Here is an 18,712-nt window from a genome sequence, read left to right as displayed (position 1 = left end):
CGTGTTGGTTACCAGACAGTTGACGGAAGCCATTGATTTCCATGGTAATTTTTTTTCCTACTATGGAAGTCAGTGTCCACCATAGGCTGTTTGATTACAAACATTCTTTAAAATATCTTCTTTTGTGTTCAATAGAAGAAAGAAACTCATACAGGTTAGGAACAACTTCAGGTTGAGTAAGTGATGACAACATTTAAATTTTTGGGTGATCTGTCCCTTTAATGCAAGGTTTATAATACAGTGTATTTTTTTAGGTAAATATTTATTATTTATCCTTTCTTCTGTTTCATGAGGGTTTGAAATTAACACTAGCCAAATTGGCGTGTTACTATGTTTACTCACTTTGCTGGGGAAGTTTGTGTAAGCCAAATCTGTGTGGATTTAGTGATCTATTAAATACAGCGTATTGCACAGAATCTGCGAATTTCTGGCTTTCTCGCTTCTGTGCCCTCATTTATGGCAATAGAAACATTCTCTAATTTCTTGTGTTGGAGGTGAACTCTGTTTAACTCGGAAATTTGAACTCTGACCAGAAAAAGAGCCTGCAGTTTTCTCTGAACTAACCAAACTAAACACATTATTGTGCGTCAACACAAATTCATCAGCAAGAATTGCAGCTTGTGACGAAGATACAACCTTCTGTTCGTTCAAATAGGCTTAAATTCCTCCAACATCATCAGATCTTTAAGCGAGTTAAAATCGGGCACCTTACTTGCGGCTAACCATTTAAAATCCCCTAACAAATAAAATCCGATTTTCATGGGCAAATTCCACATAAGTCTGCTGACCTGTTTTCCTGTGGTTCCTAAATCTCTGCCTGTATGCCTCAGGCACCAAGTATAGTATAGTATAGTATTCACAATATCATATTTCATCAATATCATCCAAGGACAAGGTTGAAAATACTTCCTGCGCCTTTCCTCCAAGTCTGCATTGCAGCAATAAAGTCCAAGCTTCTTTCGGCCATCGAAGTGAAGAAGCTATTCTTTCAAATGCATTAAAATATTAATCTACTTCATTCTCCCTGAACTGAGGCACTAACACGATATGCTTAGTGATATCAAACGTAATTGTAGAACCATCATTCCCCACGGACACAGAAGGATCAACAGGAGCAGAACATACGACTGATTCATAATGACTTTTCATCGACTCTAATTCAAGCTGACGTAATTGAACCTGTTTATCAGCTCCTATCTCTAATTTTCGAACCTGGATACGCAAATTCATCTCAGCCTGACATGCCTCAGCACGATCCTGAGCTTCCATCTGAATTCGAGCGAGGCGCACTTTAAGGTGTGCAGCATCCCCAGAACCGATGGACGACGGAGAGAATGGAAGAAAGGGCGATAAAGTTGCCTTGGCTTCGGCTTCCCCCTCCACCGTGTCACCCAACCCTTCTTCTGACACGTCAAACCTGGAGGAACGCTTTTCGACTGCCTCATCTTCCACCTCTTTCGCAAACACATTTAATTCAACCAGCTTTTGAAATACCAAAGCCTTAATAGACTTTTTCAACAATTTCTTTGAAACTGGAATTTTAAAGTGTTCGGCTATTTCTAGAAGTTCATCTTTTCGACATTTGTCTAATTGTTCAGTTGTTGGATTTTTAATAAATTCATGGAAATCAAATGAACTACTTTTTCTGACCACCCAATCTTTCTCACAGGCAATTTTTCAAACGTTCCAAGTGTTCTCCTCCACACAGCACCACTGTTACAATCTGCACATACTAAAGATAACAAGTGTACAAAACAGAGAAAAAAAAATTATTTCACTCCGGATCAGCTGCAAATTACATCCCGGATGAGCCCCCATTAAATGAGGAGGAAAACACGAATTCAGAAGAGAAAGAACATTTATTTATTTACACGCCCAACCAGTAAACACAAAGAAAATAAACTTTAAAGTGTTCCAAATATATATTGTCAAAACAAAAATAGGAACTTTAAGAAAATACAATGAAATACACCAAATGAAAAGAAGAGCACAAGTGTTGCCAAATCAAAGAACTAAATAAAACAAAACACTGCTAACTATAACTTTTAAATCTAACCTAGCTAAATCAAAAGAAAAATCACAAAGAAACATCTTCAGCGTGCTACACGCACACCTTAACTTACCTCTGCTGACTATCAAACAAAACTTACAACTTGTGGCAACACTCCTAAAACTAATGAACTAATACACAAAACCTGCTACGTGAAGCACAATGTATGTCACGTGACATTCTAACTTGCTCTCCTCACTCCTAACCCCGAAATAAGAGCACAAAGGCACGGGAAGATGCCACGTTCAAAACAAAAATCAACAAACTAAACACAAAGGAAACAAAACAAAAACAAATTAACAGCAAATGAGGATTACCAAAATAACATATTGGCCTACATAATGGAACTCTAAGAGGCGCGCGCGCACACATGCAAACAAAGCCCAAACAATGACCCTATTTTCTAAGCCGGATATATGATTAACTGTAAAGCTAAATTAAATTGGGACATTTCCGTGTCAAATTAACCAAGTTTCAGAAACTTCCCACACCTCAAATTTTTGATTTTGTTAATATTTTTTTTCTGTACAAAGACAAACATTAATAGTGATGAAAGCCAAAATATTAAAAGTCACCGATATATATTTACTGAGTAATCCACTATTTTGTAGTGGGCGCTCAAATTGACAATTTTCACCTGAGATTTTATTTTTACACAGAGATTGGTAGGTCTATTTGTAAAATATGTTGACTTAAGCAATCTTTGTTTCATTATATGCCAATAGTGACAGTTCAAAAATGGCAAAAAGCACTTTTTTTGCCTCACTTTTGCATGCCTGTAACTCAAGAAGTATTAAAGATCATATCCTTTAAGATTCTGGTTCCTAACAAACGTTCCTTTTGGTATCTTCATTTTAAAGGTGCTCAATGGTTCAATCCCATAGATATGGGGATCTTAAAGCAGCTCCATGCTCAAATTGTTGAAAGTTTTACTCGTTTTAAGTGATCAAAAACCAAATGTGGTTAACTTTGCACACAGCTGATACTTATGGCATTTAAAGAGTAATGTCTGAAGAACAAATAATGTTTAAACTAGAATTAATCTTGTTTCCCTCTATCAAAATAATTGCATATAACATATCTCTCTGAGTACCAAAAATCCAGTGAAAATGGTTAAGTTGAGGCGCATTAACTTGCTCTCAAACATATATTTATAAGAATCGATATTTTAATCAATTTTAGGGATATTTGGAAGATGGGATTGTGTTCATTTTAACAGCTTCTGAATCTACCTGTTCAAATACGTAGTATCATAATGACACATTACAGCATTGACATCCCTATATCTAAGAGATTGAACCATCTAGGGCCTTAAAAAAGAAGATTCCAAAAGAAAAGTCTCAAGAATCTAAAATTACATTAATTGCAATTGAGCTGATAGGAGAAAATGAAATGCATTTCTAGTTTTAACTTTATCTGTTATTTAGATATTCCCCTTTTAAAAAAGTATCAGCTGTATGCAAAGTGACCCACATTTGGTTTTTGACCACTGAAAATGTGTATAATGTACAAATTTACTCAGGAGCCGCATTGACATGTCCGTATCTCTGGGATTGAACCATCGAGGGCCTTTAAAAGAAGATACCAAAAGAAAAGTTGGTTAAAAACCATAATCTTTAATACTTCTTCAATTGCAGGCATGCAAACTTGAGGCAAACATAAGATGTGTTTTTTGCCACTTTTGAACTGTCACCGTTGGCATAAAATGAAACAAATATTACTTAAGTCAACATATTTTACAAACAAACCTACCAATCTCTGTGTAAAAATAAAATAATGATGCTGCCATTTTTCTAAAGTCTTTTTACACCCCTCTAATTTGATAGATTAATTAATTAGATAAATAACTTCTATAATAAAATAACTATAACTAATAAAAAATCTATATATCTCTGGTTCTTGAAATTTCTTCTTAAAAACTATATCATTTTTAATTTTCATTTTTATCATAGGTCTGGTATACTTCCTAATGTGAACTGGTTACACTTACTTTTTACAGATTGATCAAAGTTACGAAGCTGTGTCTTCCTACAGTAAAGGTTCATGTACAGTCACTGGCTTCAGGTAAGGTCTATAATATACAGTGAGGAAAATAAGTATTTGAACACCCTGCTATTTTGCAAGTTCTCCCACTTGGAAATCATGGAGGGGTCTGAAATTGTCATCGTAGTAGGTGAATGTCCACTGTGAGAGACATAATCTAAAAAAAAAAATCCAGAAATCACAATATATGATTTTTTAACTATTTATTTGTATGATACAGCTGCAAATAAGTATTTGAACACCTGTCTATCAGCTAGAATTCTGACCCTCAAAGACCTGTTAGTCTGCCTTTAAAATTACCATTTGGATGATCCAGAGGAGTCATGGGAGAAAGTCATGTGGTCAGATGAGACCAAAATAGAACTTTTTGGTCATAATTCCACTAAACGTGTTTGGAGGAAGAAGAATGATGATGAGTACCGTCCCAAGAACACCATCCCTACTGTGAAGCATGGGGGTGGTAGCATCATGCTTTGGGGGTGTTTTTCTGCACATGGGACAGGGCGACATTGTATTAAGGAGAGGATGACCGGGGCCATGTATTGCGAGATTTTGGGGAACAACCTCCTTCCCTCAGTTAGAGCATTGAAGATGGGTCGAGGCTGGGTCTTCCAACATGACAATGACCCGAAGCACACAGCCAGGATAACCAAGGAGTGGCTCTGTAAGAAGCATATCAAGGTTCTGGCGTGTCCTAGCCAGTCTCCAGACCTAAACCCAATAGAGAATCTTTGGAGGGAGCTCAAACTCCGTGTTTCTCAGCGACAGCCCAGAAACCTGACTGATCTAGAGAAGATCTGTGTGGAGGAGTGGGCCAAAATCCCTCCTGCAGTGTGTGCAAACCTGGTGAAAAACTACAGGAAACGTTTGACCTCTGTAATTGCAAACAAAGGCTACTGTACCAAATATTAATATTGATTTTCTCAGGTGTTCAAATACTTATTTGCAGCTGTATCATACAAATAAATAGTTAAAAAATCATACATTGTGATTTCTGGATTCTTTTTTTTTTCGATTATGTCTCTCACAGTGGACATGCACCTACGATGACAATTTCAGACCCCTCCATGATTTCTAAGTGGGAGAACTTGCAAAATAGCAGGGTGTTCAAATACTTATTTTCCTCACTGTAACATTCACTCTGAAAGTACCATTTTAGTTTTTACCTCTTGTTAAAACAATGTTTTTTTGTTGTTGTGGTATGTGTGTTACTCCATAGGCCTGGTAGCATTATAGCAGACTATGAATTTCAAGTAAAAACCAACAGCCCCAGCAACCCTAACGGCGATGATTTTTCATCAGCAAACTTAAATGTTTTACAAACTCTCCAGAAAGCAGGAATCCCTGTAATAGAGAATTCTTTTTCTGAAAATGGTAAGGGTTGTCACTGTCTAATCTTAAACATTTTAAAAACAGTTCTATTCTCCCCCATGAAACTGTATGAATTTTGCTTTCAGTAAATACGAACCTGTCAACTGCAGAAAAATGGTATCCCTTACAAAAGATGGAGCTGAGATGTGTTCGCCCAGCGTCTGTTCAGGGTGATATGATATGGACAGTGAATGGCCAAGATCCTGCACTAGACACCATTAGATATAGCATTCAAGATGGTGGCAATAACCTTAGCACTCTCTTTGTGAAAAGCGCTACAGAGAAAGACAATGGTGAGTCACACATAATTAATCTTTGTCCTATCAATGGTAATTTACACGACTGACTGAACAGATATCAACCTCAAATTTGGAACATGGCTTGTTTAGATTTATGGCTTTGATTTTCAAGCAGTTTAGAGATCATCATGTTTCATAAACATATATTTTATATAAAATCATTTTTATAAACTTAAACCTCTATAACCTTTTTTTTTCCTTCACTTTTTAAACATCTTTTACTTCACCAATAATCTGCCGTGGGTCTTCTTTAAAATGAGACAAAACTTAAGTCTATGATCCCAAGCTTCACATTTTTATGAGTTTTTTGAAAATGAAACTTTTGTCCTTTATGGACCTATGTGTTATTTTTTTTAATTGATGCACAAGGGTTAATTAATATGAATAAGTCAGCCCTTCCCCTTGTACTGTGCATAAACTGAAATCATGTAGTGTGCAGATGTGCTTGAGATGTATTGTCTTTTAAAATTAAGCCACTTTTAAACTCAGTTTTTATATTAATCTTTTAATCTCAATGAATAAATAATCCAGAGATCAGTTTAGTAGGAGAAATGTCAAAACTGAAATGTCCACAATTTAACATCAGGATATGATTAGAAATAATAGAAAGTTCACTTGAAATGTAAATAAATAAATAACAAAATTTGATTTGAAAAATGTTATTTTTGCTCAATTCACAAGCACACACACACAAAAAAACATTACTTATGTTTTTCACTAGTTTGATAAGTTAGTTGACTACATATATGCATGAATAGACACTTGGATATTAGTGTAAGGGACAAATTAAGGCACCTTTAGCTGTTTTAAATAATGTTGGGTGTTAAAACCATAGTGACTTATATCCTGTATCAGAAATGTTATTTTTTTATTGCTAGCTAGAGAGGTAGACTGTAGCCTACTGTATAGGAATATCGGCCGGCAAAGAGATAAAAGTGTGTGTCAGGGAAGAAAATGTAATCGCATGTCACATGACCGTAAATAAGAGAATAACAACATTAATTTCAGGATTTTTTGCACACAAAAATCATACAGAGTTAGAATTATGTGGAGGTAAGTAAATATTGACAATTATCATGCTGTTGTACGACTTCCTAGGCATATATTGCTCTCATTTTGGGCATATTTGATTAAAAAAAAAATCTTAAACCAAATATGTATGTATGCATTTTTTTCACTTGCAGGTAGATACTCATGTATTATTAAAAGGACCTCATTACCTTATATTCAGTGGCAAGATATAAAACTTGAACCACGTCCCAATATCCTGCTGAATATGACGGATACAAAGTTTCAGTGTACTTCCCAGACGATCCTACTGTCTTGCTGTGACGATAATTACGAAGTTATGTGGGACAATGTGGCTGACACTTCAAAAGGTTGTACATACAGATATTTATATTGCAATATAATCTTACAAAAGTTACAGAATGCAGTTATAAGTTCCACTAAAAAGAAAAAAACAGGGAATGTTTTTAATATGTTCCAATGATTGTATTTACCCATTTTATGCAATCAGATGGCAGATGTCGCCTATTAAAATATGAAATCCAGAGCAATAATTGTGGTGAAAAAACCTTTACATGTCAAATCAAGAACCCACCAGCACTACCAATTTTCAGTGACAGCTCGAAAAGTGTCAAAATTACCACAATCACAGGAAGTAAGCCATAAGTGTTTTATTCTTTACATGATTCAGCAGCAAGTTCATTTATCTGTTGTAGTTGTCTAAAACAAACAATTGATTTTTTTCTGACTTGCAGCATTTGACTGTATTAGCCCATTTGGAGTTGGAAACATAAATGAATTTTTAACAGGAGCCTGTGAAAACGGCAAAGAAGGCAGCATAATTTATCAGTGTATACCAGGGGGATGGAGTAAAATACAGGACAACTGTGTAGTTAAAGTCATTAAAGACCTTCAAAGGAAAGTTGAGGTAATCTATTGGTTGTCTATTTATTTATTTTAAAAGAAAGAAAGAAAACTATGATCCATTTTAAAGATTTCAAAAATGTCTTGTTTTTTATTTATTTGTAATTTAGGTCTTGGTTGTGGAGCAGGTACCAGATTTTGTGGCTCAGCTCAGTAATGCTACAGTGCAGAATAATCAGGAGATAACACAGTCTCCTGTGACTGTCCAAACAATTGTTCAGATACTTTCACAAATTGCCAAAATCTCAGAAAACATTCCCATCAGAAAAGTTGTGATCGAGGTATGTAAATTCGAGTTTGTGCAAATCGTGTGTAAAAAGTGAAAAAAAAAGTGGTGTAAAAACCTTGCTTGTATAAAATATTAGCAATATTTAATAATATATAATAACTATATAATAATATTAATAGCAAAAAGATCATGCAAATCTTCTCAGTTTCCACTGGGAAATGTCTTTAGTCATTTTGATGCATCATACAGAATTCTCTGAAACAACCTTTTGATCTCTTTTGATTCTCATGAATGAAATGTTTGTAAGTATTTATGTTAAAATCGAATATACAGACCCTTTCCAAAAAATTAGAATATCATGGAAAAGTTTATTTATTTCCATAATTCCATTCAAAACGTTAAACTTCCATAGATTATAGATTCAGGGCCCACAACTTAAACGATTTCAAGTATTTAGTTGTTTATTTGTACATAATTTGGGCTTCCAGCTCATAAAACCCACGAAAACAGGATTTCAAAAAATTAGAATATTACATGAAATCACACAGTAATTACACAGTGATACCATGGTCATTGAACCAGGTTTTGGTTATTTTGGCAGTGTGGGCAGGTGCAAACCCTGCTGGAAAATGAAGTCAGCATCTCCATAAAGCTTGTCTGCTGAAGGAAGCATGAAGTGCTCTGAAAATGTCCTGGTAGACGGCTGCGTTGAGTGGACCAACACCAGCCGATGACATGGCTCCCCAAACCAACACAGACTGTGGAAACTTCACACTGGACTTCAAGCATCTTGGATTGTGTGCCTCTCCATTCTTCCTCCAGACTCTGGGACCTTGGTTTCCAAATGAGATGCAAAATTTGCTCTCATCAGAAAAGAGGACTTTGGTCCACTGTGCTTTATTAAATCCAGAGTCAACGCAGCCGTCTACCAGGACATTTTCAGAGCACTTCATGCTTCCTTCATTTTCCAGCAGGATTTGCACCTGCCCACACGGCCAAAATAACCAAAACCTGGTTCAATGACCATGGTATCACTGTGTAATTACTGTGTGATTTCATGTAATATTCTAATTTTTTGAAATCCTGTTTTCGTGGGTTTTATGAGCTGGAAGCCCAAATTATGTACAAATAAACAACTAAATACTTGAAATCGTTTAAGTTATGGGCCCTGAATCTATAATCTATGGAAGTTTAACGTTTTGAATGGAATTATGGAAATAAATAAACTTTTCCATGATATTCTAATTTTTTGGAAAGGGTCTGTATATTTATGCATTAGAAAATTGTCCAATCTAAATACAACTGTTTCTACTAAACATGTATTTCTTTTTACAGGGTTTTCTTCAAACAGTGGACATCCTTGTATCAAATGATACCATTAATTCATGGAATAAATTGAATAATAACAACACATCAGAAAACACCAGCATTGCACTTCTGGCCGCTGTTGAGAATATAAGTAAAAATATCATAGAGGACAATTTTACGATTAATAGCACAAAATCCCTTGAGTTGAACAGAACAGTAGTAACTACATCATATAGTGGAACATCAAAACTGTCAAACTCAACTACTGAGATTCTGATACCACAGGTTTTTACACCAACCTCCTTAACCGTTATCGTCTTTGCAAATCTTGACAAAATCCTGCCTACTCGTAATACTAGTAATAATGACAGGAAATCAGTTTCCCTCATCAATGGAGATGTGGTAGTTGTTAAGGTTAACCAAACGCTTAACAACATTTCTTTTACTTTTGGCATTACGAATGCATCTTTGAGAAATCCTCAGTGTGTCTTTTGGAACTTCAATCTTGATGCATGGGATTCCACTGGATGTAAAGAAAAGCCCTTAGTGAACGAAACTGGCAAGATCAAATGTGAATGCAACCACACAACCTCTTTTTCCATCCTGATGTCCCCATTCGCCATTGATGTTAATGCTGTCTTGGCTTTGGCTTATATAACTTACATTGGTGTTGCTATTTCAATAGCCAGCTTGATTTTGTGCCTCATTATTGAGATTATCGTGTGGAAGTCAATGACAAGAAATGACACATCCTACATCCGACATGTCTCCATAGTCAACATTGCCGTGTCCCTGCTGATCGCAAACATCTGTTTTATCATTGGAGCCGCAATCGCAGAACAAGAGCAACCAACATCAGTGGGTCGCTGCAGTCCAGCGGTTTTCTTCATGCACTTTTTTTACCTGGCTCTTTTCTTCTGGATGTTGATTTCAGCACTGCTGCTCTTTTACCGTACAGTCATGGTCTTGTCCCAAATGTCAAGGGCCAAAATGATGGCTATTGCCTTCATAGTCGGTTATGGTGCGCCTTTGCTCATAGCGGTCATTACTGTTGCGTCGACAGCTGGACCTCAGAAATATATCACGAAACAATATGCATGCTGGCTGAATTGGAATGAATCTAAGGCCCTTCTGGCATTTGTGATTCCAGCTCTCACTATTGTAGCCATAAACCTTGTGGTTTTGATTGTGGTTCTGTATAAGATGTTGAGGAGAGGAGTTGGTGCCACAACTCAACCGGATGAGAAACATGCCCTGGTGGTCATTGCCCGATGTGTGGCCATATTGACTCCTATCTTTGGTCTAACATGGGGATTTGGAATTGGAACCATGGTGTCCCGTGAAATAGGCATTCATGTGGTGTTTGCACTCCTCAATTCACTGCAGGTATCACTTTCTGTCTTTGTATTTTGACTTTATATTAAAGTTATATTTTGTGTGCTTGATTTAAATGCAAACATTAAAATAATAATTGTAATGCAAATAATTTAATAATTATTATAATCTATTGTAACAATTCAATATAAAGCCTCACAACACCATAACATAATGTAAAATAAGTTATTTTCAATGTTATGAATATGAAATTAACAGCATTATAATAAGTATTATTTACTCATACCATTTTCCTTGTATGTTTGTAAAACTTCTGCAGGGATTCTTTATTTTGGTGTTCGGAACGCTTTTAGACAGCAAGGTATGAATTGATTTGTGTCACTTTGCAAGTTGACAATTTGTTATACTGATCTTAGAGGCATTCAGTTCTACTGCAGTGCTTTAACCTTTTTGTCACATATGGTTGCAGATTCGTGAGGCACTGGCAGGAAGGCTGTCACTAAGGAATCTTACCAGCTCTAACCGTACCAGGGTAAATACCAACTAAATGCATCTGATCCATGAGTTCTTCCTAATGATAGATATACTCAGCTGATATCTTAAATCTCTGTATTACAGAGTACTAGTGCAGGACCATCATCTTCAAGCGGGCTGGGTTTCTTTCAAAGGATGCGTAGGAGAAGTAAGTATTGCTATTAAAATGTATACATTATTGGGCAGTTTCACAAACCAGGCTAAAGCCTAGTCCCAGACCCAGCTGTGGGGGGGGGTGGGGGTTAATGTTTTGTCAAAAAAAACAGTAATGTTTTATTCTAAGGCACATTTATAAAAGCTTCTTAAATGTCTTAATTGAACTAAGGCCTGGTTTAGTCTAAGCTATGTCTGTGAAACCAGGCCTGTGTGTATATATATATATATATATATATATATATATATATATATATATATATATATATATATATATATATATATATATATATATCATATGACATGACAAGAATATTTTAAGTAACATAAAAAATAAAAATAACTATTTGCAGATGTGTACAACGTATCTGAAGCAGCAACATCTTCAAACATGTCCAGTGGCTCAGAAACTCTTATGAATGCATAATCAGCTACTTCATTAGGGATTAGTTTGCTTTATATTAAACAGCATTTTCCGAACACATTTTTAACACTGCAAGTATATGTAAACTGCACTATCTGTTACTGATTTCTGGGAAGAAGTTTTTCTATGTTCTTAAATATTAATAAAAGTGGCCAATAATCTACAGATCTAATGTTTAATTGAGGATACATTTTATTATAAGGCTGTGATTTGCATGATTGGATGCACTTTCATTTATAACAGAAAAATAATATCAATAATATAGATCTAGAGAAATAGCTTTATTTGTGTTTTCTGGTGTATTTGATGTATTTTTTTTTTTTCTTTGAATATTTTTAAATCATTTTAAATCATCAGTTTTCTTGTCCAGTTGGTGTCATTACATATATCATGCTGTTCTACACTGTATGGATTATTAAAAAATAATAATAATAAAATTTGCATTTTTAGCTACACCAGAAATGAAATGCCTCTTTATTTTACATTTATTTTGGAGTTGATAATCATGGCTTTGTAGCTCTCTTGTTATTTGTCATTGCATTTGGCAATAATGATGAAATAGATCATGTTTCCAAATAATTGATTATTATTTTAAGCCATCACAGTATTAAGGTTACAGTTTCTTATTCATTTCAACAATTCTTTGAGCTTGGTCAACCTCACCTGCATAATATTATACATTATACAAGTATAAGGACTTTGATTCTGAATCCTTTGCATCTCTTTCAGTTCCTGTACTGTACGTATTCAGCAACCCTTGTTTCCCTAAAGCAAAACTAACACTTGATCATATTTGATGAGCAAATATAAAACAAGTTAGCCTAAAAGCTTTGTCAATTCTAATAATGTAAACATTTTTATAGAATATAATTTTATTACAGTTGTGCTAGAAAGTTTATGACCTTTACAAAATGTAAGTATACTTTGGCATTAGATCTTTATAAAACAATAAGCATAGGAATATTTTTATATATTTTGATTAAAGAAAGCCCTTGTGAAAAAGAAGTGTGCTTAATTGTATTGAAAGCGTACTTTTTGTGTACTTCAAATCTTAAAGTGCCCTGATTATGGATTTTTGAAAATGACCTTTCGTGCAGTGTGTAATGTAGCTGTATGTGAATGTAAACAGTCTGCAAAGTTGTAAAGCTGAAAGTGAAAGTGTAAAGCTAAACTAAATAAAGTTAGTTTATCACAAAAGAAAGAGTCAACTCTGAATCGCCCAAACGAGCCTTCATTTTTGCGAAGGTATCTTTATGAAGGTAATATGATGCCATAAAGAATCACATGTGCAGGGTAAGATTTGTGAAAGTGTACATAAGATTGCAAGCGTAAATAAAGTTTGCATGCGCAAGAGAAGATTTGTAAAGGTGTAAATCGCCTTTCATGTATAAGAAAAAAATATTTGCAGCATTTTACTGTTATTAAGTGTAATGCATGTATTGTGAAACTGCAGCTTCATGCTTACGCATAATGGACCCTATTTTAACTATCTAAAACACAAATATCAAACACGAAACGCGAGTAACTTTGTGGGGGGATCTCGGGCACTGTTGCTATTATACCAGCGGGATAAATGACTCTTGCGCCCGAAGCAAATCTAAAATGGGTTGGTCTGAAGTAGCTACATTACTCATAGGTGTGGTCTGGATGTAATGTGAAATAAACCAATCAGAGCATCATCTCACATTCCCTTTAAGAGCAGGCACGCTTGTTCCATGGTGGATTGCTATTATAACGGCGGATTTGCCAGGAGCGGTTCGCAGCCGAGGAGACCGACGTTCTCGTCAGGGCCGTAAAAGACCGAGAGGTGACATTGAATGGGGATGGGAGAAACCCACCTAAATTACAATAAACCCAGCCCGTTCTCATCCCAAGGCGTCATATACTGACGCTTTTGAAATTTCGTCTACATTCGACGCACATGACACCCTTTAGCGTCAATATGACGCGCAGATAAATATGGGCCAGAAGGCACCTCCTAGCGGTCTAACCCTAACCCTACCCCAGACCTAAACCTACCCATAATCTGCGTTTCATATTGACGCTAAAGGGTGCCATGTGCATCGAATGTAGACGAAATTTCAAAAGCGTCAGTATATGACGCTCTAGGATGAGAATGCGTTGCAAATTAGCTTCGGTTAAACAGGCGTATAATAATTTAGGTAAATGTTTAAGCTAGATTTATGCCTATTTTTTCACATCTTCATGGACACCACAATGATTTCCCTCATGTGGAATATTTTTCCTTGTAATTATGTATGGTTTGCAAAAATGGCAACAGCTGCGTCTGTGTGTAGATGAGAGAAGCAAAGTGTATGCGCGTTGTGCACACGCTACATTATGGCCAAGCATGCGCCCTTAAAATAGCATCTGAACGCGCCACTGAAAAAACGCCACTGACTTTAAACTAGGTTTTTCCTGGTCTGTGGCGGAATTGTTTTCTGGAACTGCAAAATAGCACCAGGGAACGTTTGCGCCGGAACACGCTGCCTCTTTTCGCTGAACCGCCCCCGGGAGCGCAAGTTAATTTCCTAATTTACCGACGTGCGTCTGTGGAGGGAAAAGTCCGCTGTGTGTCGGGTGCAAAATAGAAATTATACATGTGTCGGTGTACAAAGTCAATTGCTCTGGGTGCAAGATAGGGCCCAATAAATGTGATATGTATTCTTCTGACTTCCATTTTTCCACGCTTACACTTTTGGCACGTTTTTTTCCCATAAATACGGCCAAAAAAACCGGGTAAAATCAACCTTTGCGTAAAAAAAAAAAAAACTGTTGCAAATGTCTAAATGACTTGTGTACATGGGGCAAAAAAGTTCCCAAAATAACCTGATTTGTACAGTTGCGTCTTTCTTTTAGCTGCACTTACAGTTTTGGCACGATTCTCTCACTCACTGGGCCCTATTTTAAAGATCTGAAATGCAAGTATCAAACGCGAAACGCAAGTAACTTTGTGGGCGGATTTGTGATGCAAATCTAAAATGGGTTGGTCTGAAGTAGCTACATTACTCATAGGTGTGGTTTGGGCGTAACGTGAAATAAACCAATCAGAGCATCATCTCACATTCCCTTTAAGAGCAGGCGCGCTTGTTCCATGGCGGGTTGCTATTATAACGGCGGATTTGCCAGGAGCAGTTCACAGCCGAGGAGACCGATGTTCTCGTCAGGGCCGTAAAGACAGAGAAGTGACATTGTATGGGGATGGGAGAAACCCACCCAAATAAGCTAAGGTTAAACAGGCATATAATAATTTTGGTAAATGTGCTAGATTTATGCCTATTTTTTCACATCTTCATGGACACCACAATGATTTTCCTTATGTGGAATATTTTTCCTTGTAATTATGTATGGTTTGCAAAAATGTCAACTGCTGCGTCTGTGTGTAGATGAGAGAAGCAAAGTGTGCGCGTTGTGTACACGCTACATTATGGCCAAGCATGCGCCCTTTAAATAGCATCTGAATGCACCACTGAACGTGATGAAGGCTGTCCCAAGTCGAAGGCTCCTTCTAATGCGAACTACCGTTAGTGTTGCCAAGTCCGAGGTTTTCCCACGGAATTGGTCTACTTTAAGTTGTTGCCACGCGTAAAAAAAAATTCCGCTGGTTGATTTCCATCCCCCAGTGGATAATTCAGCCACCCGATGGAGAAGAGCCGATGGGCTTTTTGTGCTACTTTTGTTGCACAGACATGGCAACCCTGCCTATCGTCCTTCTTTCCCTGGGCCGTGAAGGATAGGGCCCTTCGCCTAACCTTAACCCTAACAGAGCAGGGAGAGAATGGACAGATTGTTTTCTCTTCTTGATAGATTGGTAGAGAAATAAACGTTTGGTTATGTGAATTAAAATTTGTAAATTAAACAATTGTATACATAATTTTTTTTTTTGTAAGTTATAATTTGTAAAGAAACAAAAAATAAATTCTCTGCATTGTTTATTTTTGTAATGCAAGTTATTACTTGTAAATGTAATAAAGAAATTATTCTGTACATTTATTTTTGTCATGTCAGTTAATTTGTACATTTGATACAAAATAAATTGTTCTATACATTTTCACTTACATTACTTTTTACAACTATTTACAAGATAAGTAACGTTTAAGATAAGAAAAACAAAATAAAAGTTTAAATTAACAGTATAGCCTACATAAAACAGCAAGCTTTATTTTTTTTACTCTCTTTTACCATTGGTGCAAATGGTATATTTTATGTAAGTCACGCAGGACCTCTTTTTTTAAGTCACCCCTAAAGCATAGGAACATGAACTACTTAAACATTTTGTTGGGTTATTATTTAATTAAAACAAAAATAACAATTCCTTTGGAATATCACATTTCCAAATTACTACACATATTTTTAGTGTGTCTATTATATAAAGTCGTTTAAAAAACTATATTTATTCCAATAAATTAATTTATTTTTCTTTCTTTGTTTTTTTGAGTTATCAATAAGTAAAAAGTGTGAATATTTTCGTAACTTAATATTTTCTATAATAAAATTAATTTCATTGGACTTCACCATAAATTGATTTTACAAAACTCATTTTAAAAGTTTATACCAGACGTAAAAAGACACGACCCGCCCACCCGCAGCAACGGAAGAACAAGCCCGGGCAAATTGTTCACTCTCGTCTGTTCCAGGAGTTTATTCGACCAGGGTTTTCCACGGAGCCGGATAATTTATACTTCACGTACCGCATGTAAGTAACTCTTTGTATTGTTAAAAGTTTGATTTTACCCTAATTAACGTGTTTGTGTTGTGCAATCTGCAAAAGCATAACGTTACGTTAGCTCTGTTTCCTACAAACTTTTGCGACCCGCCAAATTTGTATGTGCTCTATCCATAGACTGTAAAAAATAGGCTCTATCTCAAACAGCTCGTTAACTTGAGCCACATACTGTATACATCTACATGTGTGTGCAATGTATAAGTTATGTTGTCTTTGTGTGATAGTTTAATGTTTCAGAGGTGTTTCTAACTTCAAAAACATTGTCGTTGCTTCGACATAGTTTAGGAGTAGACGTAAGTTACAGACACACACGAAGCCACAGCTAACTTAACGTTAGCTGAGTGATTATCAATTAGTCCAAAGCTGTTTAATTATGGTAAAGCATAGTTAAGGCAAATATACGGCAGTTCATCTTTCACAAATGTGTACGCTCACAATGTACTCTATGCATAGGCCTAACTCATAACCCAAAGTTCATATTTCTATTGCTCTGTAATTATTGGGTGCAGATGTCTAACTCCTGCCTCTTGATATATTTATATTTTGTTAATGCATTTTAAAACCATTTGTTTAAGTGAAAATATTTTTTTTGACATTTATTTGTATTAACATCCCTCCTCCCAATATTGTAATTAGTTATGCCTGTAGGTGCTGTATGATGATATCATTACAAAAATTCAGTGGGGTTTTTACATGAGGTTTCAGATTATTTTCTAAGATAAGTTCTGCGATGAACTAAAGTTAATCATTCTTGTTTTGTTCAGCAGGATAATCTTCACTTGTATTTTAAGTGTATTTTTTAAAGGGCTTTCATCACACTTGTATTCAAAAGGCTAACTAACTTTTTTTTTCTCTCCCCAGATGGGATGGCCCTGTAAATTGTGCAGCACTGTGGTACAAGGAAAGAGTGACATTTTAAAGCATTGTATACTGCATCAGGGGACCTTTGGACACGGCCATGCCTTGCCTTGTATTCATATAGATTGCCCATGTTCTTTTAAATCCTGGAGTACCTTCCACTCTCGCCTCTCAAGATACCACCCAGAAGCTAAATCCCTTAATTCACCACAAGTAAGTCTTTCATTTACCTGCATTTTGTGTCAAAACCCTGGATTTTACAATGAAGAGGATTTTTTTGAACACATTTGTTTTCCATCAACAAATGAGATTGTTTGTCTTAAATACTTCATTTTTATCTCAAAGGGGGCTGCAGAGACCACTGTTCATGAGGACCTGAAAAAGACGGATATGAGCATCTATGTCTGCCGTGAGCCAGATGCAGTAGGAATCATCATTGAGGGAATACCAGTCCTTACCAATCTTGGAAATCTGGCCAAAGCATGCTGCTTGGGTTGACATATGCACTTAATCTCGAGTATCCATCCAAGGTTTCAAAAACATTTGAGGTGTTTCAAAGACTTTTCATGGGACTTGACACACTGTGCCCAAAACCAAGCCCCAAGTTCATGACTCTGAAAAACAAGCTCCTTGCCTAGGCACTCAGACATGACAGACTGTCACTCTGCACTTGTGAACATCTGTTTTCTTTGTCTGTTCAACATCATTATACATTGGACATAACATTGAATTTTTCAGGATGTTATAATGGTTTGTCCTTGTCATGTTTTATACTATGCTGCAGGTCATACTTTCTGGTGTGAAAAAAGTTTATATTTTATACACAAAATAGCCCTGCTGTGAAGCTGCACTTTAAAAACTGGTCAGTTAGTGGGATCAGTGAGATGTTTAACTAAAGATGTTTAAAAATATTTACACACGCTGTAAAGGTATATGCTAAGCTGTACTTTTTAAGTTGAGGAGATGATCATGCTTGTGAACTGTAATGTAAGTGTTAAAATGTTTCAATATTATGTACACACTGTACTGTAAATGTGTTTTACTAACCAGCAGTTTATAAGCTGCAATGATTTAATAAATGTTGGAAATTGACATAGTAGCACCTAATTATTTGAAGCCGTTCCAAAACAAAGAAAGGGCAAATTGGTCAAAATTAATAAATCAGAAGACATTAACTAGTATTTTTTCATTTAAATGTTACCTATTTTAATTAAGTCTAATGTGTATAATATGCTGATATGTTTTACATTGATTGTACTCAATTTATTGGCTTTTTCTGAAAATGCTACTTAATATTTTTGCATACATTGAAATGCACATTATTAAGTTGTCCTTACTCAAAATATCAGTTAGTTCACTAAACTTGCAAAAAGTAGTTGGAAAATGTTGCCTTAATTTTTTTGAGTTGAATCTAAGTAACAGTTTTTACAGTGTACTGTTCATATTTTTT

General features: G+C 35.8%; 1 protein-coding gene and 1 long non-coding RNA gene across 2 annotated transcripts in view; both read left to right on the top strand.

Annotated features, from left to right (window-relative positions):
• Positions 1-12,871, top strand: part of LOC311068336 (uncharacterized protein) — a gene marked incomplete at its 5' end in the record, with an annotated part of 67,054 nt that extends 54,183 nt beyond the window's left edge. The window contains 12 exons of the mRNA XM_084090719.1: positions 4,050-4,114; positions 5,313-5,467; positions 5,551-5,757; positions 6,948-7,142; positions 7,283-7,426; positions 7,527-7,699; positions 7,806-7,976; positions 9,260-10,618; positions 10,887-10,928; positions 11,037-11,099; positions 11,186-11,249; positions 11,608-12,871. Coding sequence (XP_083946845.1) covers positions 4,050-4,114; positions 5,313-5,467; positions 5,551-5,757; positions 6,948-7,142; positions 7,283-7,426; positions 7,527-7,699; positions 7,806-7,976; positions 9,260-10,618; positions 10,887-10,928; positions 11,037-11,099; positions 11,186-11,249; positions 11,608-11,681 — 2,712 coding nt within the window. The 3' untranslated portion in view covers positions 11,682-12,871. The remainder of the gene's footprint in view (positions 1-4,049; positions 4,115-5,312; positions 5,468-5,550; positions 5,758-6,947; positions 7,143-7,282; positions 7,427-7,526; positions 7,700-7,805; positions 7,977-9,259; positions 10,619-10,886; positions 10,929-11,036; positions 11,100-11,185; positions 11,250-11,607) is intronic.
• A 3,388-nt stretch (positions 12,872-16,259) lies between these two features.
• On the top strand, positions 16,260-18,353 carry LOC311069177. Its single transcript, XR_014603489.1, has 3 exons — positions 16,260-16,374; positions 17,266-17,475; positions 17,608-18,353. It is a non-coding gene; the product is annotated as an uncharacterized lncRNA (long non-coding RNA).
• Positions 18,354-18,712: the final 359 nt, after the last annotated feature.

Source organism: Abramis brama, assembly GCF_963993115.1.
Source record: "Abramis brama genome assembly, chromosome: 18".
Taxonomy (NCBI): Eukaryota; Metazoa; Chordata; class Actinopteri; order Cypriniformes; family Leuciscidae; genus Abramis; species Abramis brama.
The sequence above is the reverse complement of the archived record's forward strand: the minus strand, read 5'-3'. Positions and strand labels throughout refer to the sequence as shown.